This window comes from Lacerta agilis, chromosome 8 (assembly GCF_009819535.1).
Source record: "Lacerta agilis isolate rLacAgi1 chromosome 8, rLacAgi1.pri, whole genome shotgun sequence".
NCBI lineage: Eukaryota > Metazoa > Chordata > Lepidosauria > Squamata > Lacertidae > Lacerta > Lacerta agilis.
The window spans coordinates 68,824,601-68,849,293 of record NC_046319.1 but is presented as its reverse complement, the minus strand read 5'-3'; the positions used below and the strand labels follow the sequence as shown (position 1 = coordinate 68,849,293).

At 47.2% G+C, this 24,693-nt stretch overlaps 1 protein-coding gene across 1 annotated transcript in view; it reads left to right on the top strand.

Moving 5' to 3' along the window:
• The window catches only part of LOC117051990 (IgGFc-binding protein-like), a 64,486-nt gene extending 40,104 nt beyond the window's left edge, over window positions 1-24,382 (top strand). Inside the window, exons 23-40 of the mRNA XM_033158716.1 lie at window positions 194-586; window positions 1,793-2,079; window positions 3,243-3,508; window positions 5,380-5,978; window positions 6,823-7,387; window positions 7,761-8,362; window positions 9,471-9,993; window positions 10,724-10,923; window positions 13,544-13,936; window positions 14,509-14,795; window positions 16,527-16,792; window positions 17,907-18,026; window positions 18,304-18,488; window positions 19,013-19,176; window positions 19,770-20,018; window positions 21,079-21,241; window positions 22,243-22,342; window positions 23,733-24,382. Coding sequence (XP_033014607.1) covers window positions 194-586; window positions 1,793-2,079; window positions 3,243-3,508; window positions 5,380-5,978; window positions 6,823-7,387; window positions 7,761-8,362; window positions 9,471-9,993; window positions 10,724-10,923; window positions 13,544-13,936; window positions 14,509-14,795; window positions 16,527-16,792; window positions 17,907-18,026; window positions 18,304-18,488; window positions 19,013-19,176; window positions 19,770-20,018; window positions 21,079-21,241; window positions 22,243-22,342; window positions 23,733-23,827 — 5,457 coding nt within the window. The 3' untranslated portion in view covers window positions 23,828-24,382. The remainder of the gene's footprint in view (window positions 1-193; window positions 587-1,792; window positions 2,080-3,242; window positions 3,509-5,379; window positions 5,979-6,822; window positions 7,388-7,760; window positions 8,363-9,470; window positions 9,994-10,723; window positions 10,924-13,543; window positions 13,937-14,508; window positions 14,796-16,526; window positions 16,793-17,906; window positions 18,027-18,303; window positions 18,489-19,012; window positions 19,177-19,769; window positions 20,019-21,078; window positions 21,242-22,242; window positions 22,343-23,732) is intronic.
• Window positions 24,383-24,693: the final 311 nt, after the last annotated feature.

Genomic DNA, 24,693 nt, shown 5'->3' with positions numbered 1-24,693 from the left:
AGCAGAGACCACTATTTATGTCTGCCCTCTAATTTACTTTCCATTTTCTCTAGGTTTCGTTCTGCAAAGACAGAGCTCTTGTTGGTTTATATAGTTTCATATTTCAGAGATATGCTCGTATTTTTTATTATTATTTTCATGATCTTTTCACGATGGCCGTTCTTTCTCTCTTCATGGCTGCTTTCTCCATCAGGTCGGGGACCTTCTTTGGCTCTCTGGTTGCACACAAAGGTGCAGTTGTGATGCTTCTTCCACCTTCCGCTGTGTCCCAGCAAGCTGCAGCCATGGACAGCAGTGCGCCCTCAAGGATGGCAAGCTGGGCTGCAAGCCTCGGCTGGCCACTTGCACCGTGTCCGGGGATCCACATTACTTCACTTTTGACGGGGCTGTGGCACATTTCCAGGGCACATGTGCCTACGAGATCTCAAAGACTGATGGCTCCTCTACTGACCTCTCCTTCCGGGTGGTGGCGACTAACAAGAATTTCCGGAGTCCCCTGGTTTCCTTTCTTTACCGAGTGGAAATATGGCTTGTCTCCAAGCAGTTCCGTTCTCATGTTGTTTTGGAGCAAGGCAAAGATGTGCAGGTGAGCAGAACTTGTTGGACTCAAAGAAGAGGCCATGGGGTGGGAATCAAACACAAGCAGATTGGAAAATATACATTATAGAGCAGCATAACCAGAAGTCATTCTTAAGGAAAACAGCCTATGATGAAAGGTGGAAGGAACTATCTTATGTGAGAATGTTGTGGATAGTAGGAGAGGATATCTTGATTCAATATTATCATTCCTCACTTGTGCTATGAGTCAGTAGCAGAGTACATTCCCCAGTATATAGCAGGAACCTAGCTGGTAGATTTGTTTGAATCTCTTTACTTAAGCCAGGCATGACCAAACTTGAGCAATCCAATCTGGCTTGTCCAGATTGGGCTTGATCCTGGTAAATTCCCATTTTACCCCTTTTAAAAAGAATAAAGACACAACAGTCTTCTTTTAAAAAGTAATCATAATAAGTTTACTTACATTTAGTTCACAGTAGGTTCCCTGAAGTCAGGCTTTTAGCTTTTAGTTACAGAAAAGAGAGTGGGTTCATCCCATGTAGGAATTTGAGCCCATGTGCTGCTGGCTGAGAGCCAGAAGACATCAAAATCAGTATCAGAAGAAAGCAGCAAAAGAGTAAAGGGAAGATGGCTGCATGACTGGCCCTTTTACAGGGGTCTCACGGGGGCACGCCCACCAACCTGGTCACACGCAGGGGGAGGATGCTCTCAGACCAGGTGTGACAGGAAATCCTCCTGGAACTGGAGGAACATCCCCCTGTGTGTCCACTCAGGGCAAACAGGAAGTGTTGTACTTGACTGCTTATGTTACATCCCACATCTTAGCCTGGAGAGGAGAAGTCTGAAGAGGGATGTGATAATACTCTTCAAATATGTGGAGCGTTAATTCCCAGGGCCCATTTTCTTTAGATTTTTTTGAATCTGCCTATATTCTTGTGAATTTGCCTCCAAATCCTGATAGCTGCTGAGGACCATTATGGTGGTTATAAGATGGAAATTTGCCCACCTACTTTTACCACCCAGATCTCAGAATGGAGGTGGGGGTGGAGAAGTCTAGGAAGAAGCAGTGCCTTAAATTGTAAGCAGCAGCTGTTTCAACTGCCTGTTATGTGTGTCCCACCGTGGGAGAGGCGTCCTCCTTGGGCCTTGCTTTGTGATGTTGTAACCCACAATTTCCCCTCTGGACACTACAGTTATTTCCTGGTTCCCATTTGGACTTCCATTCCCTTTTCAGGTTGATGGGAGGCAGACCCCCTTGCCAACAGAGCTGAAGCAGTTGGCCAACATCACGCAAAGGAGGAACATGGTGACTTTGAGAGCGCCCCCCAGTCTGGAAATCCAGTACAATGGCCGCCATGCTTTGTTTGTCCGCGTAGGCCCAGAATACTGGGGAAAGCTTCGCGGGATGTGTGGGAACTTCAACAGCATCCGGAGGGATGATAAGGTCTTGCCTGATGGCAAGAAAGCCAAGAACGATGCGGAGTTCGGCAATGCTTGGATGTCGGACAGAAGCCCCTCAAAGTACGTTTATACCCTTCATCTTTCCTTCGCCATTTATGGTGGTGCTGGTGCATTCACACGTGCATGGAAACAGGAGCCGATGGGGGCTTTCTTTGCTGCAGGACATGCTCTTCAACTGCCTCTGCTCCTCATGCTTTCCTGCATCTGAATCAAATGCAGACTGTTATCCCTCCCTGCTCCGATTTTCCAGTCTGACTGTCTGCTTTGTTTTCCTTCTCACCACTGGTCCTCTGATCCTTCCATTAGGCAGCAGGTGTTGGTGGGTGGGAAGTGATGGGGAAATGTTGAAGGGCTGATCTGTGTGACACGTGGCCTTCCTGTGCTTCCTAAGCCTGGTCAGTTTCTGTACATGGATCAGGTGTCATATTATCCTTTGCCTCAGGCAGCAATTAGTCTTGGGCTGGTCATAAGTGTTCACTTGCTTATCAACTTAAAATGTCTGGATTTTTAATTATATATATATATTTCCTACTCTGTTGCTTGTTTGCTTTAAAAAAAAAACTATTTCATGGAAGGGTGTGGAGATGGCATCATGACTGATAAATGGGGCAGTCAATCACCTCTATGCAAATCTGCTACAAAACAGAATAAGCACTTTCCCTTGCGCCTGGCATCTTTTTATAAATATGATGAATGTGTTTCCATAGCAGCCCGACCACTAAATTTATGTGCGTCTGTATGTACCCTAAGGTCTATGCTGAGAAACAGCATTCTGGAACTACTGTGCATGTGGTCCCTGAACATGCTTAGTCCTCATTGGATTGTCTGCCTTAAGAATTTTTCTACTACTGTAAATCTTGAGGTTCCACTAAGTATGCTGGTGCCTCCTTTTTGGGTCTTCTGCATGCGCAGAAGCGCCGAATTGTGACCCGCGCATGCGCAGACGCAGCGCTGCAGGTTGCTAACACTGCGGGTTGCGAACATGCCTCCCGCACGTATCACATTCACAACCCGAGCATCCACTGTACTGGATATGGGAAAGGAGCTGTTGTCCTGTTTGGAAGTTTTGGAATTGTGGAGATTTCATAAAACTCCTCTGGAGATTCACCAGAGCCCAGTCTTAAACATGGCTTAAATCTTGCCTGTTTGGGTTGATCTATGGAGTTTTGTACAGAATTTCTGGATGCACAGTAGTTCCTGTTAACCGCTACTCAAATTTTCAGGTGCAGAAACGACACCGGAGGATTTGAACCTTGTGTAAAGCAGCAAGAGTTTGAGCAAATGTGTGGGATTCTAAGAGATCGCTCTGGGCCTTTCTCAGAATGTCACTGGCATGAGGATCCAGCTTCTTATTATGAATCCTGTATCTATGACCTCTGCCGGTTTGGACCAGGCAATCTCATGCTCTGTGGAGCCATAGAAGCTTACGAAGAGATGTGTGAGATGCTGGGAGTGACGGTGCCAAACTGGAGGAAGGAACTTAAGTGTGGTGAGCATGATTCCTCTTGAGCTATCTATGACATCACCTCTTATAATGTGCAAATGGGCACACATTCATTTCTATGTCTTTAGTTCAGAGGAGCTTTTCTGTTGTGAGCCACATTCCCACAGGGGTAATCTGTTTGGGGCTGCATGCCAGCACTCAGGGGCGGGGGGGGGGGGGGAGCCATTTTTGGCAAAAGCCAAAAATGAGAAGTGGAATTTGCAGCACTGCAGGTTCCATAGCACTCTCTCTCTCTCTCTCACACACACACACACACACACTCCATCTCTCACCATCTCTTTTTCTCCCCTGAGGAAAGGTTACAGCATTTGTGTTACACCATACCCCTACAGCAGACTTTTTTGTGCCACATCCCCATGGCAGCCATTTTGTGATTGGTGCCCACAGCACTTTCTCAAAACTCCAAATATCCCCGTTTGCCTGAAGAGGTTTGTGTCCTCGGTGTTGTATTATGAATAAATGCCCTTTCTAATAGACGAGATCCTCCTACACAATATTTACTCTCACAAGTAATTTCTACTCAGCAAAGCTTCCTGCCGTCTTTAGTTAAATGTTTAGGACAATATCCAGCTAAGTTTTATTCAGCGTAAATGCACTTACATTAACGGGCGTTAGTCATGTTCATTAATTTCAAATGCTTTGCTCTGTAGAACTAACATTTATGGCTTGGTATTTCACCTGGGGGGTAAGGGACAAATAATTCACTAATTACCCCCTCAAATTGAATTGCCCTAGTGTCAGGTTGTGTTCCCACAGCAGGGGAGGAGTGGCTTGAATTACTTATTTCCCTCTTCTTCTTTTTGCAGAAAAATATCATTGGAAAAGAAAAAAATGGATCCAGATTAAATTAGTTGAAATTAGGGCTCGTACACACTTACTCAGGGGTCAGCAAACGAAGGCCCGTGGGCTGGATGCAGCCTGCCAGGCTCATTAATCCAGCCCGTGAACCTTGTGGACCCTGCCGCCTGCTCTTGCCACGCAGGGACTGACTTCTGCAACGCAACGCAACTTCTGATTGGCTGCAGGAAGCTCCTACAGCCAATCAGAAGCTGCTGACACCTTTGGGCGGGTGGCGACACTGGCGCAGCCTCTGCACGGTCGCCACTTCCTCCTGCTCGGCCGCCTCAGTGGGAAGGAAGGGGCGGCGTCCAGAGGCGACAGAGCGGGAGGAAGCGGTGGCAGCACAGAGGCTGCCTCTGCCACCCAGGCCAGCAGCTTGGGCTCTGCGCCCCACTGAGACAGAGGACAACGTTGACACTGCTGAAGTTGAGGCGGCGGTGGTGGCGGCAGCGTGAGTGGCAGCATTGGGGGGTCCTTTTGAAAGAGGGGTGTCCTTTTGTGAGGGGGGAGTGCTTTTGTGAAGGGTGGGTCTGGCCCCCCACAAGGTCTGAGGGACAGTGGACTGGCCCCCTCCTGAAAAAGTTTCCTGACCCCTGCACTTACCTTTTGCCCTGTGCTTTCTAGACACATGTGTGTGTTTTCCTGGTCTGGGACCAAGCGTTTTTGTTTTGCCTTGCTGCTTTCCCCAGAAAACATAATCTTTAACACTGAATCAGAGCAAATGGCGATTTGGGTTTTCCACAGATAGTTGTTTGCTCTGATTCAGTTGTAAAGAGCAGGTTTTTGCAGGGAAAACAGCTTTGATAAGTGTGGATGAGTGCTTAGTTACAAAGCCTTCTGTGGCTGCCTTTAAATGTTTGGGGAGGAAGGAAAGACCACATCGCAGGTCCCTTGCATCTATTTTGACTTAAGTTGCCAACCAGGCTTGCAAAATAACATGGTTGTCTCTTTGTTTGGTGGCACCAAAGGCAGTCATGTCCTCTTCTTTTGGGGTAATTTGTTTTCTTTTACCCTAGAAATTGCCTGCCCAGCCAATGCTTACTATGATTTCTGTGGCACAGCCTGCCCTGCCAGTTGCACCAACTTCAATGCTTCTGCCTGGTGCCCCAAGCCATGTGTGGCAGGTTGTTTCTGCAGAGAAGGCCATGTTTTGAAGTCTGGAGTCTGCGTGCCCTTGGAACAGTGTGGCTGCAGGCTGAATGGCCACAGCTATCAGGTGGGCGAAGAGGTGATCCTGACAGACACCTGCAGCAAGAAATGCTCCTGCAAGCAGCCCGGCCACCCCATGGAATGTTGGGACCACACCTGTGGGCCTCTAGAGAGATGCAGAACCATAGACGGCACCCGGGGCTGTCACCCTGTGAAATACGGCACCATGTGGGCATTCGGTTACCTCCACTATATCACGTTTGACGGAGTTGCATTCGATTATCGAGGCGTCTGCAGGTACACACTCACTGAGTACTGCGGCCCTCCCAGCCAGCTTCCTACTTTCACCATCCATGTGACCAACGAACACATGGGCTCCATCGCAGCATCTTGGACGAGACGGATAGAGCTGGATGTCTATGGGGAACACATTGCTGTAGCAGGAGGGCAAGAGGGCAAAGTGCAGGTAAGGAGAACTTTTTTCCCACCCAGAGAAAACGGCTGGGAACTGATTAGTAGAGAAAGTGGAATCCCCAAAGAATCGCTATCTTGGCATGCTCGCACACAAATACACTCTGCCTGTGCAGCCATTTTTGCAAGTCTGTGTGATGCTTGAGGAATCATTGCCATCTAAATTTAGCAAGTGGTTCAGATGTCCTCCTGTCCCAAGAGGGGATGGAGAGGAGGTCAGAATTAAAGGAGTTGCTCGTCAACAAACTTGCAGAATGCTAACCATGCTCACTTAGCAGTAAGTCCCATCACATTCCTGGTAATTGCATTGAAAGTTTGCAGCCTGATCACATAGTAAGATATAGATATGGCATCTCAGGGCCCCTGCAGTTGTCCTTTTCCTTGTGCCTTCGTGATGATTTGTACTCATGATAGCATCGGGTAATTACCGGGTATACACCATCCTCTTTTTAATACTGTTTGTGGCTGCAGACATTTTGGGGTGGGTGTGCTTGTTGCATTTCCATTGGTGCTTGTCCCGTAATGGCCTGCTGCAATCCTGTCGCTTTTCATATCATAAATGTTCAGGGGAGAGGGTGGGGTAGGCTGTCTTTTTCTTTCATTGTACTACAGCTCAGGAATGCTCCTCCATGCAGCAATAAATGAGAGCCCAGCAATATCCGAAAGGTTGCCAATTCTTGCAGAAGAGCAGCTAAGGAATGAATAAGAAGATAGTAAACTAAAATGAGTAATGATTTCAGTATAATAAAAATCACACCAGTCATCCTGGGGGAAATCGTGGTCGGCACGGGGGGCCTCAGTAGTTCCTAAAGGTTTCTGGCATCACCCTTTTGTCCTAGGTAAATGGCCTCCTGGCAAACCTGCCCCTCACTCTTGCATCAGGGAAGATCAACGCCTACTTCAGGGGCTCATCCATCATCATCCAGACTGATTTTGGCCTCTCCGTTTCCTATGACTGGTCTTACTATGTGTCCGTTTCTGTTCCCGAAACCTATTCCGAGTCCCTCTGCGGCCTAGGTGGAGATTTCAATGGAAACCGCCATGATGACTTCAGGACCCCCAATGGCTCCTTGGCTCAGGATGCTCTCGCTTTTGGCGACAGCTGGAAGGATGCCAACTCCCCTTTCCACTGCACAGTGGTTGGGCTCCCGTCCTCATGCAGTGAAACCGAAACAGCCCAGTTCAGATCAAAGGGCCACTGTGGAATGATTAGCGATCAAAATGGACCCTTTAAAGAATGCCACAACCTTGCAGATCCTCAAATGCACATGGAGACCTGTGTGAAAGACCTGTGTGCCACTCAGGGCAGCCATAAGACCCTGTGCATGGCCCTTCAGAGTTATGCTTGGCAGTGCCAGGTCCATGGCATCACCATTCAGCCATGGAGGAAGACTGTAGGCTGTGGTAAGTGAGGCTCCAAAAAATAGAATTTGAATGTGTCTTGTTGTATCGTCAACAGCTGGAATGGAAGTTTCCTCCCACTTTTTTCTTATGTTCCCTATCTCTCCTTTATGGAGAGTGTTACCTAATTGGGGAAGGGCCATAGCTCAGTGACAGAACATCTGCTTTGCATGCAGAAGGTCCCAGATTCAATCTCCAGCATCTCAAGGTAGGACTGGGAGCTTCCCGTGTCTGAAAATCCTGCTGCTGCCATTCAGTGTTGATAATACTGAGATTAGATGGACCATTGGTCTGACTCAGTATAATGCAGCTTCATATGTTCCTATATATGTTTCTTTAACATTTCTGGATGTGTTGCACTGTGTGTGTCTTTCAGAACTGACCTGCCCGTCAAACAGCAATTACGTACTCTGTGGAACTGCTTCCCCCACTTCTTGCTCACGACCACCTGTGCCCAGGACTTTCTTACCTGACTGTATAGAAGAATGCCGGTGTGAACCTGGCTCAGTGCTGAGTGGCACTGCCTGTGTGCTTCGGGAGCAGTGTGGCTGCAGCTACAAGGGCCGATACTATGTAAAAGGGGAAACATTCTTCCTGGAAGGAGAGAATTGCCGTAAGATATACCGGTGTAACGAATCGGTCCATGCCGTCGGCAGTGCAGGGTCCTTGTGTGGCCCCGGGCAGTTTTGCGGTAGCCAGAATGGGGTGTACGGGTGTCACCCATTGTCAGACGGTACCTGTCGGGTTTCCGGGTATCTCAGCTACATCACCTTTGATGGGTGGCATTATGGTTTCCATGGTGCCTCCACGACTGTCGTGGTTGAACTGTGTGGGGCAATGGAGTCCTTGCCATCTTTTAGAGTTGAGGTGAAGAGCGAGAAAGTGGATGGAAATCCTTTCCCCGTGATATCAGAAGTACTTGTGCTAGTGAACAATACACAGATATCTCTGCAGAGAGAACTCCAGGGCACTGTCAAGGTAAGAACATAGGAGCCATGTTGGACGTTAAACAGGAAAGGCGAGCTTCTGCCTACACTCATCCCCAGACTCGGCAGAGCAGAAAAGTCATTGTGTGAAGGAGGGGAGAGAAGAGATGTAGGTCCACCACCAACTCTACTGAGAAGCCAGCCTCCTTCCCCAGCCCTTTCGGCTGTCACAGGGCAGCAGACTTGGCATCTGTAGCAGAGGAGGAATCAGAAAGGAGACAGGAGGACCACTCCATCAGCACGACAGGGAGACCAGCAACTTTTGACAACACTAGACATATGCACAACATGCTGGGCACACAAACTGCTCACAGCTTCTCCTTATCAGTGGGCAGTGTTCTGATAAGAGAGGGGGGAAGAGGAGGAGGAGGGATGTGATTGGCCCCTCCAGGCTTATCAAATGATCAGTCTGATGACCAAGGATGGAATGGTTTGCATCCTCATCAGGATGCTGGGTTGAGCTGGGCAGAGAGATTTAGGCACATCCCATCCCTAGACCATGTCATTTCCTAAGTGTCCCTTCCTTTTTTTTTTTTGCTACCACCATCAAAATTGGGGTGAGGAGAGACAAATGTCCATGGGGAGGTAGACAGATTAGGCCTGGATTAGGGCAGCAGTTAGCTAGTCTTAATGTAAGGTAAGTCAGTGTCATTATCCCCCATACGGAAGATGGGATGACTGAGGCTGAGAGAGAGTGGCTTCCCTCATGTGTTTGTGACAGAGGTGAGATTCAAACCAGGGATTTTGTCATTTGTTGCTCAGCTTCTTTGCCATTGTGAACCCCAACCATTGTTCCTCTGCGGCAAAATGCTCAGATTATCCTGATGGAGCTTCCCACGTATGCTATGTGCCGTGCCAAGAGGAGGGCCATGGCTTGTTGCAAGGGGCATGGTTACAGCTGCAGTAAAAAGGTGGTGGGGAAAGGGTTGAGCACATTCCCACATTGGATGTATCTCTGCTGCAAAATCCCTTCTCCATAGCCACTTTGCAGCAAAGATGTGGTAACTGGGAATCCCTGGCCCATCTTCACTCTGCATAGTTTGGCCATTGAGGTTTCTGTTGGCAGGACTAACCTGCTTTTGTCGTTTCCTTTCGTACAGATTGACGGCATAGCTTTAAACCTCCCGGTGCAAATCCAGGCCCTTGGAACTGCCATTTATCAGCATGGCTTTTACACAACTTTAAAAGCAGACTTTGGGCTAACGGTGATCTATGACCTGGCCCACGTTCTCCTTGTCACCCTTCCCCCTCAATACCGAGGCCAGACCTGTGGGCTGTGTGGGAACTTTAATGGAGCCGTTGGTGATGATTTCCCGTTGAAAAATGGCTCCACAACAAAAGGCTTGTTGCATTTTGGTGAAGTTGATGTATCTCGTGCCTCTAACCCCATGTTTGATCTAATCCGGTCAAAATCTATGTGCTGGATCATCCGGAATCCAGATGGGCCGTTTGCCTTTTGCCACTCCCAAGTTGATCCAGAGCCTTATCTGACCGATTGCATCTTTGATTTTCATTTCTCTGTTGGGGACAACAAGACCTTGTGCCAGTCTATTCAGGCATACGTAATGGCTTGCCAGAGAGCCAATGTTACCATCTCACCTTGGAGGACAGAGACTTTCTGTGGTAAGCTGAAACCACTACTGCCTCACAGTTTGGACTGCAGTATAGCTAATGTGATATATTGTTTTTCTGTAACAAATTGGGCTTAAAACCAAGAGTTCTGTGATCCGTGGATACTGGTGTTCTACAAGAAGAGTGATACAGGTGGTCTGCAAAAAGACTGAAAAACAGTCAATAATATCTATACTTACCCCTGCACTTTATTTTCTCCCCTCCTTGACAATAGAGATTGAGGCTCTTTTGACCAGGGCAAGATTATCAAACAGGCTAACAAGCCCCTGGTCTGGGGCCTGTGATCTTCATAATATGGATAAGCACCCCCCCCCCTTTTTTTCTGTCCTCCATGCAAACAAGCACGGGGTGTTATGAAAGCATGAGGACGCTTTAGCTGAGATTTCTGTATTGCAGGCCGTTGGACTAGATGACCCTTGGGTCCCTTCCAACACTAAGACTCTATGGTTCTATAAAAGTTCAAGGACACATTCCAGCCACGCAACAACACTCAAGGAGAGGGTGCACAACAGGGCTGGTGAGGGGTGAAGCCTGGAGAGAGTTCAAGGGGGGGGGTGGAGAGAGAGAGAGAGAGAGAGAGAGAGAGAGAGAGAGAGAGAGAGAGAGACCTAAAAGGCTGAATTTGGCCCCTTGTGTCTGAGGATTCCCACCTGTGCTTTGGGCCTTCCCCTCCCTTAATGGCGCTCTGCTTCTCATTCCATGTCTCTTCTTTCCTGAGCAGGCTTTGACTGCCCTGCCAATAGCCACTATGAGCTCTGTGGGCCTCCCTGCCAGGACTTCTGCTTCAGTGCTTGGATTAAGCCCTACTGCCATCCTATGTGCATTGAAGGGTGTTTCTGTGACAGAGGGTACCTGCGCAGCGGAGACAGATGCATCCCAGAAGAGCAGTGTGGCTGTATGCACAAAGGGCTGCATTATAAGGTGAGGGTCCCACATCCCAGCTTTCCAGTGTATGTAGCCACGATGTAGCCACAACGGGCTTTTTCTCTCCCTGCTGCCCTTAATCCACCACCCTCAAATGGCTCCCATTTACCTACACTGCTCTGGAGTGGTGCTTATATCTGGGATATCACAGTAAATTAAAATGGCAGTTACCTGGTATTGATTGGAGGAGAACTGGTGCTTCATTGGCCCACTGGGAATACACAAGCATAAACAAGGAAAATCGAAAATTCTTTCTAGTAGCACCTTAGAGACCAACTGAGTTTGTTCCTGGTATGCAATCAAATGCCAACAGTGCCCTTCAGCTCTCTATATTGGACAAACAGGCCAAACCCTACGCCAAAGGATAAATGGACATAAATCTGATATCAGGAATCACAAGACAGAGAAACCAGTAGGAGAACACTTCAATCTCCCAGGACATTCTATAAAAGATCTCAAAGTAGCTGTCTTAAAGAAAGAAATTTCAGAAATAGACTGGAAAGAGAAGTGGCTGAATTGCAACTAATCACCAAACTTAAAACCATGGAGAAACCTGGTTTGAACAAAGACATTGGATTCTTATCTCATTATACATAACAAAGCCATCTTTAGCCATCTCACCCCTTGCCTTTCCCTGCAAGACTAATTGCAGCCGTTTAGAGTCGTCAACAGGTTTTCCACACTTATCAGCCTATCACCCATTCCCACCACCCTTCTGAGTAATACCCCTCCCCACTCCCCCACTATATTTAAGGATCTGGTTACTTCTGTTTCAGTGTATCTGAAGAAGTGTGCATGCACACGAAAGCTCATACCTGGAACAAACTCAGTTGGTCTCTAAGGTGCTACTAGAAAGAATTTTCGATTTTGTTTTGACTATGGCAGACCAACACGGCTACCCACCTGTAACATAAACAAGGAAGCCACCAGAGGGCATTCTGCCGAGTGCCCCCTCAACCATGGAGCAGGCCCTGTGCTCCTCTCCGCGTAGACATAGCTTGACAATGGCCATATGTTGTTAAGTACAATATGTTGTTAAGTACAATTGGGACGTGGGTGGCGCTGTGGTCTAAACCACAGAGCCTAGGGCTTGCCGATCAGAAGGTTGGTGGTTCGAATCCCTACCACGGGGTGAGCTCCTGTTGCTCAGTCCCAGTTCCTGCCCACCTAGCAGTTCGAAAGCATGTCAAAGTGCAAGTAGATAAATAGGCACCACTCCGGCGGGAAGGTCAACGGCGTTTCCGTGCACTGCTCTGCTTCACCAGAAGCGGCTTAGTCATGCTGCCCACATGACCCAGAAGCTGTCTGTGGACAAATGGTGGCTCCCCTGGCCAGTAAAGCGAGATGAGCGCCGCAACCCCAGAGTCGTTCGCGACTGGACTTAACTGTCAGGGGTCCTTTACCTTTACCTTTTACAATTGTTTAATTGACACTGAAATTGAGGATGTCTGTGTGTGTTGCTGAAAAGTCTTAACATGGGGAAATTCCACTGGAATTTCTGGGCTCCTTAATGGGTTGATAATTAACTGTTGTTGTTCTCTGCTAGCTTGAATGGGAGTGTTTAATTTTGATCACATGGGAGGCTATTGAATTGCAAATCTGACATCTAGGAAGGGTGGTGGCTCTAGTTCTTTGTTCCCAGGCTTAATGGGAATATAAATGTGTGAAAGAGTCTCCTGAAGGGAAAGAAAACAGCTCCAGGCAAAATGGAGGCTTTAGGAAAGAGGGTGACCTCTGCTTCTAGGTCTCTTTGGAACTAGCTTTTATTTCTAAGATGCTGAACCTGTGCTGGACAGCACAAGATACAGTGGTATCTTGATTCTCAAACTTAATCCTTTCTGGATGTCCGTTCCAAAACCATGGCGCACTTTCCCATAGAAAGTAATGCAAAACAGATTAATCAGTTCCAGACTTTTAAAAACAACCCCTAAAACAGCAATTAAAATGAAAGCAATAATCTATGTACTATACTATAAAATAAATAAGACAGTATTGTAGATGATAAAAAAATTCTTTAATTCTTATCTTTACTGATGATAGTCGTTGTTTGGATGGGGGGCTTTTATCCATTTCGTCAGTCACACAATCAATCAGTAGCTGAACTGGGTTTCACAGTCACAAAAACAAATTAACCGAAAAAGCCTCAAAAACAAAAACACAAAATAAATAGCAAAAACAAAAGCGCCGAACCTAATCCATTCCAGAAGTCCACTTGACTTCTGAAATGTTCAAAAACCAATGCGCAGCATCTGAACGATGCTGGCGCCCTGGAAGCATCGGATGTTCGGCTTCCAAAAAACGTTCGAAAACCGCAACACTTACTTCCGGGCTTTTGGTGTTTGGGAACCAAGGCATTTGAGTACCAAGGTACCACTGTATTGTAAGGAATGACTTGGGTGTTTCTTTGATGTTTTTGTTCTGTTTTGAAGAAAGTACTGCAAGTAAAGTTTTGAATCAAACAAAAGGGTCCAGACAATGTTTATTCTAAAAGGAATCAGGGTTGGGTTTTGGGTTTTTTTGTGTTGTTGTTGTTGCTGTTTGCATCCAGTCACTTCAAGCTGTGCAACATTAATATCTGTGGCAAGTCTTAGCTCACAACCTCCCATTACGCTTGCAGATTGGGGAGCGGGTCTGGCTCCCTGGTTGCCATGAGAGGTGCATCTGTGACGGCCCTTCCAACTTCCGCTGTGTCCCAGCCAGCTGTAACCTCGGCCAGAAGTGCGCTGCGAAGGATGGGAAGCTGGGCTGCCATACACGGTGGGGAACCTGCACAGTCACTGGGGACCCTCACTACTTCACCTTTGATGGGGCTGTGGCGCATTTCCAGGGCACTTGCGCCTATGAGATCTCCAGGACTTGCCACCCCTCCCCTCCCTTCTTCTACCAGGTTGTTGCAGAGAACAGGCACCAGGGAAACCCTCGGGTGTCTTTTGTGAGCCGAGTGGAAGTCTGGCTGAAGAGTGACACACTGAGCTTTCATATAATCCTAGGGAGTGGCCAAACAGCAGAGGTGCGTAGAAGATTTCTGCATATGGTGCATAGGTATTTGTGTGGGTTGTTTTTTTCCTGGAAATGCTTTTATCCTGCTTTATATCCTGAAGGGGCTCTCAAAACCGCTTACAGAAAATGCAATAAAAATGGTGTCTGAGTTTGGTATCAGGAACAGCAATTGCCCAATGGTGACAGAATTACTTAGGTGGCATTTCCTTAAGGCTACTTTATGCTGGCACCATTTTATTTATCTGCTTAGTCAGATTTGGTATTTTATTTAGTGTCCCACTTGAACTTCATTTTAGCTGCCTTTGTAATTGTATTTTGTATAGTGGTATTATTATTATTTAAAAAATCAAATTGTTACGTGTTGGTTTTCTTTTTAGCCACACTCCTGTCATCAGCTACCTTAGGCATTTATCAGATGGAAAGCTGAGAAAGAAGCTTGCTTCAGAAAATCACAATTACAATGAGGTCCTGGGAAACAATTTCAGTGAAATTGCACTGGATGGCAAAAATCTTGTGAAATGATCACAGATGGCCACAAACCTTTCCCTGACACATCTGATATGCTTACTGTCTCAATCACAGGTCAACCAGGAAAGAGTGCAACTACCCCACAGCCTGGGAGCCCTGGGTGCTATTTCCAAGGTTAAAAACATTGTGACAATAAAAACAGTAGCCGGTGTGGAGATCCAATACAACGGCCGCCACACACTCTTTATCCATGCGGGACCAGAGTACCAGGGGAAGCTGTGTGGAATGTGTGGGAACTTCAACGGCATCCGTAGGGACGATAAAGTCCTGCCTGATGGAAACAGAGCCCAGAATGACTTGCAGTTTGGGAATGCCTGGAAAACAGATACAAGCCCAATGGGGTAAGAGGGCTCGATATTGCAGCATTTAACACTTTGTTGGTCTTTTCGTGGCATCATCTTTACAGTCCGATGAATGCTGATGCCTGGGTGCGAGGGGAGCGATGCACAGATTATCTCTTCCCATCAATTTTCTCTCTCTGCTCAGCAAGGGGTGGTGTGGCACAAGGCACAGGCAATAAGAGCATTCAGGTGAGCTGCACTGAGCACCTACTCAGCATTCAGCTCAAGCTACCAAATGGTACAGCACAGCCAGCGTTTCTCAAGTCATTTTCAAAACAAGCCAACTTCAAATCACATGTAGCTGAGATGGCTTATTTAGCTAGAGTCTGCTTTAAACCATGACCTCTGAACAAGATTAGTAGGAAATAAAATGAATGCTAACAAAGCTTTTCTCTTGGTCACACTGAAGTAAAGATGTCTGAGAATTCCAGTGAAAATGGAAACATAAGTGGAAATGGCCAGTGTTTGCTTAGTTGTCCCAAGTGTGGAATGAAAATCTAGCTGGCGAATATGATTGGTAATAATAGTAGTAGTAGTAGTAGTAGTAGTAGTAGTACCCTGTTTCTCCTAAAATAAGACATAGCCATAAAATAAGCCATAGCAGGATTTCTATGCATTTGCGAAATATAAGCCGTTCCCAAAAAATAAGCCATACCCCGAAAATAAGCCATAGTGACGTGGTACCTCCCATTAAAACAGCCTGGAGAGGCGTAGCTATGCAGCGTACTGATGCAACGTGGTTAAAATAAGACATCCCCTGAAAATAAGGCATACTGTGTTTTGTTGAGCGAAAAAATATATAAGACGGTGTCTTATTTTAGGAGAAACACGGCAGTAGTAGTAATAATAATAATTTATTTATACTCCACTCATCTGACTGGGTTTCCCCAGCCACTCTGGGCAGCTTCCAACAAAGATTAAAAATACATTAAAACTGCTGCTTTAAGTCAAGTAAATACATAATTGATTACATCACCCCTATTTGCATTGTATTCCCTTTGCACTGAACTGAACAGAACAACATAATGTATGTTGGGGCAATATATATAGAGAGAGAGAGGGGGGGGAGGGAGGGAGGGAGGGAGGGGATTTCTGGTTGTCAAGATCCAAGTTTGGGGCAAGTACTTTTTGGGGAGAAGACTCCAGCAGGGATTTAAAATCACAAAATACCCAGCAAAATAAAGCATAGAAAATGTGCATTTTAAAATTCCTTTCAAAGTTTTCCACTTCCTCCAGCATAGGAAAGGACCATGTGTTTGGTAAGGTTAAAATGCTTTACTTACAAACTCTCCAAAGGTCAGATTCATGTGCTTTTCTATAGAGCGTTCAGAAAAAGTTTCACAGGCAGTAAAACTTAGCTTAGTTCCAAAATGGTGAAAGTTCCTAAATTATTGGTATAGGAACTCAAGAGCGGCTAGTGAGAGCCATGTGGCTGAGCTGGAGCAACTAGCTCAAACCTCTTCATGCACTGAGCTGGATTGCCAGTTTCCTCCCAAAGGGATGTGACATAGCTAAGCCTGACAGGACAGCTTCCTCTATGGTGTTAACCCCTTCGGGGATTAATTAAACTTAACCAGCCTCATAGAACCAACATGCTTATCCCACAATGCTAGTGTAATTTACATGCAAGCTCAAGGTTTGCCCAAGATCTTTCATTTTCATCCCCAACTCTGGCTGGTGGCCACAGAAAGGCATCTGCTGAGACTAAAACCTCCTGTCTTTACTTTTCAGGTGCTTGGATGACACTGTAGCACTAGAGCCTTGCAAAGATCCCCAGGAATATGAAGAGGTCTGTGGGGCCCTGGTTAACCAATCAGGACCATTTGCTGAGTGCCACTGGCATGTGGACCCTTCTCCTTTTTATTTGTCCTGCTTATATGACTTGTGCCACTATGGGGCAGCTAATGGCATGTTGTGTGTGGCCCTCAGTGCTTACGAGGAACTGTGTCTTCTTCATGGGGTCCATGCCAGTGGCTGGAGAGCAGCTGCCCAGTGCCGTGAGTTCCAATTTCATCAGCTGCCTGTCCATCTTGGGGGCAACTGGGGTTAAAGGGGCTTCCAGGTTCTTCTTCTTCTTCTTCTTCTTCTTCTTCTTCTTCTTCTTCTTCTTCTTCTTCTTCTTCTTCCTATTATTATTATTATTATTATGGATTGGGAGGTCTTATCCACATTCCAAATGTTCAGACTTTTTGCAACAAGAAAAGTGATGAGAAAATGCACTGGAAAGTGTGGGATAAGACTTGCTTTGATGCAACTTCATCTAACCTCCCCACAAACAAATCAGAATGAATGCTGAATAAATAAATGGTGGACATTGTCTGATCTCCCTTCAAACAAAACAGGATCAATACTTGTTAGAGAGGTTTTTTGTAAGCACCCTAAGTCTATTACCGGTAACTAGAAAGGGATGGAAAACCAACATATGTTATCAGCATTCTGTGACTTGCCTTGCCTTTCTCCCTCAGCAACGGTAATGAACATCATGGTATTTAAATCACTGGCCAGAGGTGTGTTTGTGTGTGTAACTCTTTCTGTGTGGTATCTTTAAAAATTGTAAACATTTGAAATGTTCCTCTTTGTAGCTTGTGTAGTTTCAACACTCCTTCCCTCTGCTTCTTCAATACACACAAGTTCACAGGAATAAAGGGGGTTCCTCACAGGGCCGTCTTAACCATTGAGCCTACTGGTGCAACATGCCAGGGCGCAATGGCCTGGAGGGCGCCTCCGCCCTCCAGCCCTGCTGGCAGTGCCCGCCGGCAGCGCCCACCGGCTGCCCAGTGGAGCGTGGGAGCTGGCCGGCCATGCTGCGCCCTCCGGCTGCCCAGTGGAGCGCAGGAGCGCGAGTTTGCTGGCCGCGCCAGGGCGCCTGATATGCTTAAGACGGCCCTGGTTCCTCAGTATGTGGAACCATCAGGAGAAGACTTTCGAGCAAAGGTAGAAGGCCCCATTCAGCAATATAAGCAAGTCCCCCCCCCATCCACCCAGGTCTGGCTTACTACATTGTGAAGCAAGGAAAGTAATGCATACTATGATCCAAAAAGACCCCTCCGTGTGAAGTTCAGAGTCTGTGATTACCTAAGGCTGTTACTAAACCTGTTCCTCTTTCTCTAGCCACAACGGACCCCTGCCTTGACTTGGCATGCGGAGAGAATGAATGGTGTGGCGAGAAAAATGGGAAATGGGGCTGCTTCTGCCACAGAGATTATAGCCCTGCCGAACAGGCTGCTTATGGTAAACAATGACCGCCACTTTTCCTTTTTTGTCTTTTCATTTGCCTTTGAAACATGGACTCGCTTCGTGTTACAGAATGTTGGTATTCACACATTCCCCTGATGCTGTGCCGTCAAAGCAAGGACCGCATGTGTGGGTCCTGACCATCCCAGAGCAGCCCTCGTCTTGCCACATGCTGGGGGGTTCCAGCTCCAGCAACAATGTCTTCAGCTGTCACCTGCAAAACCCCAGCTGTCAGAAACAAGGCCAGGCTGCCAAATTCCTTTTCTCCCTCCAGATTACCGGTTGACATGCAGTGGCAGCAACAGTGCCGTGTCTCTCTCCCGCTGCCTGCTCTTCACTGATGGATTCCCCGCTGAGGAACTGCATTTGGCAGATCCCACCTGCACTGGCACGCTTGTCGGAGACAGGCTCCTCTTCTACTTTGATACTGTGCAGAAGACCTGTGGGACCACAATGGAGGTGGGGATAATTATCCAGCATAAAGCCTCTCCTCTCCCCACCACACTCATGTAGAAACGCTTGGCAGATATCCCAACAAGCAGCTGCTGCTCCAGTAAAAAAAAAAAGTCTCTCCTCTGAAATAGGTAGCAGCGAGGTTATGTGAAATATCTCTGCCTGAGATGCTAGAAAGCTGCTTGCCATCAGAGTAGACAGATGAGATGAGCAAATAATATGACTAAGCAGAAGTCAGTTTCCTATGTCTTTACCGTCTCCTGCTATCTGATCCTTTTTAACCAGAGATGTTGTGACCCTGGTACTTTCTGCATGTACCAGTGAGCTATGACCCTCCCTCAAATAGACCTCCAAAAAGCAAGATTCTGGCCTCTGATACCTAACTGGCTTACACTGAGGGAGATGTCGGTGTTATTTCCAGACTCCTGGAGACTGGGAGGAGGGACGCTGCCAAAGCAAGGAAGGAAAATCTGTGTGTCTGCTTACGTTGCAGTGGGCCTCACAAAGTTCTTTCCTTGCGTTCCTTCCAGATCAACACAACCCATGCCGTCTATTTCAACGCAGTGGAGGGCCGTGTGGAGAACACCTACGGAGGGGTGATCAGCAGAGATCGCTTTCTGTTCCTGCGCTTCTCCTGCGCCTACCCGCTGAACATCAACTTTTCAATGGCATCTGCCATCCATCCCATCCAGGAGTGAGTTTGGCCGGAAGGACAGGACAGAGAAGCCAAACGCCCCAATGCAGCATTTCACATCCTCATAATATTTGCATCTTTCCAGCATTGGCTCCAGCAACACCTGGTCCCCTGCAGAGAGCTGTCTTTGTATCCTCTCGCTGTGGTCCTCCCCATCTTTCCTTGCATGCATCTTTCAACCGTGGAGGCCTTTCTGTGCCTCTTCCACTCACATGGCTTCAAATACTCCAGGCCTTTTACCTATGTTCACCATGCTGGCTCTAACGTTTTTGGTTCCTTTGCTCACTTTGTCCCTTATTCACTTCAAATTTAGGTACCTTTGCATTCCTCTATCATAAGAATCTACTTTCTGGACCAGACTGAAAGTCTTCCCGTTCAGTACTCTTGACTCCAACAAAGGGCAAGCAGATTTTTCCCACCCTCAAAGCGTTGCTCTTGTGTCCTTCCAACCTCCTGCTTTTCAAAACTTTCTTCTTCCTCACTCTTCATCTCCCATCAGTCCTCTTCCTGGTCCCAAGAATGTGCAGTGCTGCCCTATTGCCTGCTCCAAAACAAAAGCGTTGTAACTCTCTTATGTTTTACCCCTTTGATAGCATCATTAACACCACTCTCACCTCCGGCCAAGGGAGCTACCAGACCACCATGACTTTGTACCAAGACCCTCAGTACAGCCGGCCCTTCACCCAGAGCCCTATCCTACTCACTGTCAATCACAGGGCCTATGTGGGCATCAGCATTTCGGGGGCAGACGCCACCCGCTTTGTACTGACCTTGTCGTCGTGCTGGGCCACACCGGACAAAGATGCCTCCTCCAGCATTCGGTGGGATATCATCACCAACCAGTAAGCTGTTTGCCTCTTCCTGTTTGCATGGTCTGCTTGAAAGGGAACAGGGCTTACTAACTGGAAGAGAGAGGCAGGGAGAAGAGAGAATTCATAGCACTGGAGAACAGGGGTAGAGAATCGGGAGGACACTTGGGTTTGGCTGTTGATGCCTTTTAGATGTCGACCATGGACTGAGGGCCAGGACACCTGGCATGAAAGGGTAGATAGAGAAGAAAGCCACAGCATTCAAGCTGAATATGTATGAAGAAGGGGAGAAGTAGAGGGACTGCAGTGTAGTGAGACAAGAACCTAACTTGCATATTCTCTTAACTGAGGATCTAACTAGAAATGATGTTATTCATATATTTAGTCCCTGCGTGTCTATTTTTCTTAAAACAATACATATAAGTAGTGGATATAGAGACCTCAAACTGGGTGGATAATATGCTGGGGATGGAGGAGTCTTAAACTCTTGGCCCCACTATGATCCTGATCAGAAACTGAGCCCTCCACACTTACACACCTGATGTCTTCAATGCAGAGAGCTCCATTCCCATTTCAAAGGGGAGCTGCAGTTCCAATTCAGACCACAGGGTTAAAGACTCTCTCCTCCCTGTCCATGTTGTGGTCTCGATCCCTTTCTGGCTCCCGCGAATAATATTTACAGGGAAGGAAAACACAGCCCAAGGGATAAAAGAGATGAAAATGCTCCTTATTAAGGCCTGGGTCTCAGAAACTGTGGTGCAACATCTGCAGCACCCCTCTGCCCATCATTCCTTGATGTTGCAGAGATCAAGTATAAAACGCCTCTGTGTGAACCAGCCTAATGTGATTTCTCATCCGATGATTAGTCGACACTCAGTGACTCCTAGCTGGATGTCAGGACTGTCTTAATGGAAGATTGTTGTGATGACCCTGGATGGACATGAAAGTCTTGTGAAGGGTCTTTCGCACCTGCAAGTTGTCATTTGATGCTTCAGTCAAATGAGTGATGAACATGCACCAGTGAACAAGCCCCTGGTCTCACCAGGCCCCTGCAACTCTCAGTCCTCTGCCCTTTGCCACCTTCTCATTGCAGGTGTCCAAACCCTCGAGACGGCACCGTGGTAGTTGAAAAGGATGCCGTGTCCCTCACTGGCCATTTCTCCTTCAGTGTCTTTGCCTTCATCCCAGATTTGGAGGAGGTGTACCTGCACTGTCGTATCCGCCTCTGCAGCTTCCTTACTGCCAGGTGCACCGTGGTGAGTTAGGAAAAGTAGAAGAAGGAACTGCAAACCAGTGGCGTCGGATGGGGGCGGGGGGCGGTTTTCCCCGGATGCCATGTCTGGGGGTGAGAAGAAGGCACTCTGCGGGGACTCACCCCGCCACCGCAGCCGCATGTGGAGGATCCTCTGTTCATGGCTGCAGCTGTGAGCAGAAGATCCTGGCACTGTCCGTATGGCGCTGGAGCGGCGGCGCTGGCAAACTGCTATGTACAGTACAGCGCATGTGCAGCGTCGCTACGTACGGCGCATGCGTCATACGTAGCGATGCTGCACATGCACCCTACATAGCGATGCCCCGCCCCGGGTGTCACAACACACCCCTGCCGCAAACAAAGCTGGCTCCGGGTTTGAGGGGGGCATAGTGGGCCCCTCCCATGCCAGTGGGTTGCGCTGGTGTTGTGGACTTACCTGGCGGTGGAAGTAGAGTTCCTTCCACTCCTATAGAACCATTTAAGTTCCCCACAATGCCCCCACCATAGTGTCATTCTGGGGTATTGTGGGAAATCAAAATGGTGGTCAGTTTCTCGTAGTTCCCTGGAAAATATCAGGGGCATTTAAATGGCAGCTGAGCAACTCCAGTGCTCAGACTGGAGTGTCGGTTAAAGGGGTACCTGCTGGAGCCTGGGTCCTTGGCAGCTGCCCAAGGATGTTGCATGCTGACACAGGGTCAAGGTTTCTGAGTCAGATCAGGCCAAGGTAACAGCTTTGAGAGCTGGTGGTAGCCCTCATAGCCACATCTGGAGAAAGATTAAGATCAGAGAGGTGGAAAATTACCCAGGCAGTCTTGACTTGTGTTAAAATCTAGATATGATCCCGATATACCTGCATCAACCTGGACTGAAAACGGACTGGCAGTGCCCTGGGAAATTAGCCTGGCCGTCATCTTGGTACCCACGGGAGTGCTGAAACTACAGAGCTAACCTATGCAAAATCCTCTAGACAAAACAATGAGGTTCCATTTCCTCCCTTTCTTTCAGAATTGTGACAAGCCAGGCCCTGCGATTGCTGGAAGGATGCCTCCATCGGGCATTGTCTCAGCTGGCCCTTTCTTGAGATATGATGATTCTCTTGATCAAGGCAAGACACTTTCCTTTCGGCACAAAGGCTGGGGCACCCGGGCACTGCCTGACATTGACTGTTCTCACAGACAATGCTAAGAGAATCTTTCTGCCTCACCCATGACTGCGGGGCAGGGTGGGGGTGCTGCTGTTTTCGTCCCCAAGTTGTAAATTAGATTAATTCAGCAAGGAACATGAGGAACTGAAAGTTTGATTTAATACATTGAATTAATAATAATAATTTTGGGGTGTTTGTGTGCCAAAGAAATACAGCTTGTTGATTTTAAATAACCCAGCAGATGTGTAATTTCCATTTCCTGCAAGCCGACATAGCACTAACTATGTGCATTAGTGGCAGGGGTTCATCTTACCTCTTAGGATAGCGTTCAAAGAGTGAAAATCCGGACAGAAAAGTTGTTGAGCTTTTTTTAGTTTTGCTCGAAGTTAATGCATTTTTTTTATTTTTTGCAAAATCGCTTTTTTGCCATTTTTGAGGAATTTTTAAGGGAAATTGCAAAAAAATGGCACTGCCCTACATCCAGATTTTCCCAAACACATTGCCAATTTCCGCCCGGACACTGCTGCCGACTGCAGTACGTCTGGAAAATTCTGGACGTATCACAACCCTATCTTAGGAGAGCACAGCTTTGAGGCTTGAACCAAAAATAAAAGTTGGAAATATTCAGCTTTGCCATTTTGTCAAACTGTGGATTCAAAACTTTAAAATCTGAGCCTTCGATATAGGCTGGCTTCAGTTGTAAAGACAAGCCATGGTCAGGGCCGGATTTAGGTTTGTTGAGGCCCTAAGCTACTGAAGATAATGGGGCCCTTTATATGTCCTGCTGTCCTTTGTCAGCAACAATTTGTCGCTGTTTTTTGCGTTGAATATATGCTATATGGTAATTTATGGACCTAATAGGTATCTAAAGCCATTTGTACATAACAAAAAGGAGCCTACACAACACAAAACACTGTTGCTGTATGTAGGTTTTATTTTATTTGTTTTTTTATCTTATATTTTGGAAATGTACATCCAGTTTTTTTCCCCTTTAAATTTTTTTTGGGGGCCCCCCCCAAGAGAGTGGGGCCCTAAGATATAGCTTGTTTAGCTTACATGTAAATCTGGCACTGGATAGTTCCCTTGACATCTAAATTTGGGGAACTGGTTAGTTTTAACTATCGTTAGTTAAGAAACCTAGGTGTTAAAAGTGCTGTTAAAACAAAATCACAGCTGGATTTGTCAAATACTCCTGTCAAAATGTATGCCTAGGTGGACCTGAAATGCTTTGTACCTTCTGGAGCACTTTCTAAGTGCGATGCAGCAGTATTCCCCTGTGAGGCTTGCCTCAAATTATCAGCCAGTAACTGGACAGGGAAGCTGATTGATAACCATCTCTTCCTCTCTGCAGGGCTCCGGCTGGCCGCCATTAGCGGCACTGCATCCTCCTTCACCATTCTGCCAGTGCTGCTCAGTGCCATCGTTTACTGCAACATTTTCTGCTAACGCCTTTAATCCCAGACAGGGTTCTTGTTGGGAATGTGGCTCATGGAGAGATGGAGATGGGTTTTGAAATTCACCATCCCAGCGGGATTTCTTCTGCCGCACATGCTGTGAAGGCAGAGCCCATTAGCGGAGATAGAAGCCTGCTATTGTTTACATCAGGGGTGGGGAACCTCAGGCCCTCGGGACTCTAACCAAGCCGCACACCCTCTTCCTGGGCCAAACATTTCACCAGCCCTGCTTCACATATTCGTTTAGTGTTGGGTTTTTTGTTGCTCTGCCTCTGGCGTTGCCCTCCACTGGCTTGTGTCCTGCAGAAGACTGCCCGGGAGGGAATGCAGCCCTGAAAAATGTTCCCCACCCCTGGTTTACACAATCTCTTTGGGGCCAAACTTGATGCAATACCATTCAAGCAATTAGCAGCCATATATATGCAGGTATTGGTGGTTTGTGTTTTTTTGGAATCTGGGAAGCCTACTAACTTATATAACAGCCCTGATCCAGATTGGCATTACAGTGGAGAGCAGAATGATAAGGCCTCTGTACTCTTACTTGCCAGAGTCATGATCTGTATCACGCTGCCTACCTCCGTTCCCCCCCCCCAAAAAAAAAATTGCTACTTGTGCAAATGGTGTCCTATCTAGTTTGGCCCTTATTTGAAGATGACAGTGAGCAAATCCAAGTGCCTCTGCTCTTTCAAATGGTTTTCTTGCTTTGTCTTAGTGTGTAACACTACAAATGGAATGAGCTGCCAACTGGCTAGGGGGGAAAGGGGGAAAAACTCACCTGGATTGCTCCAGTGCTTCTGGGTTTTTTTAACTGCTGAAGTTGAACAAGCTCGCCTTCTAGTTGCTGCAGGTGAAACATTT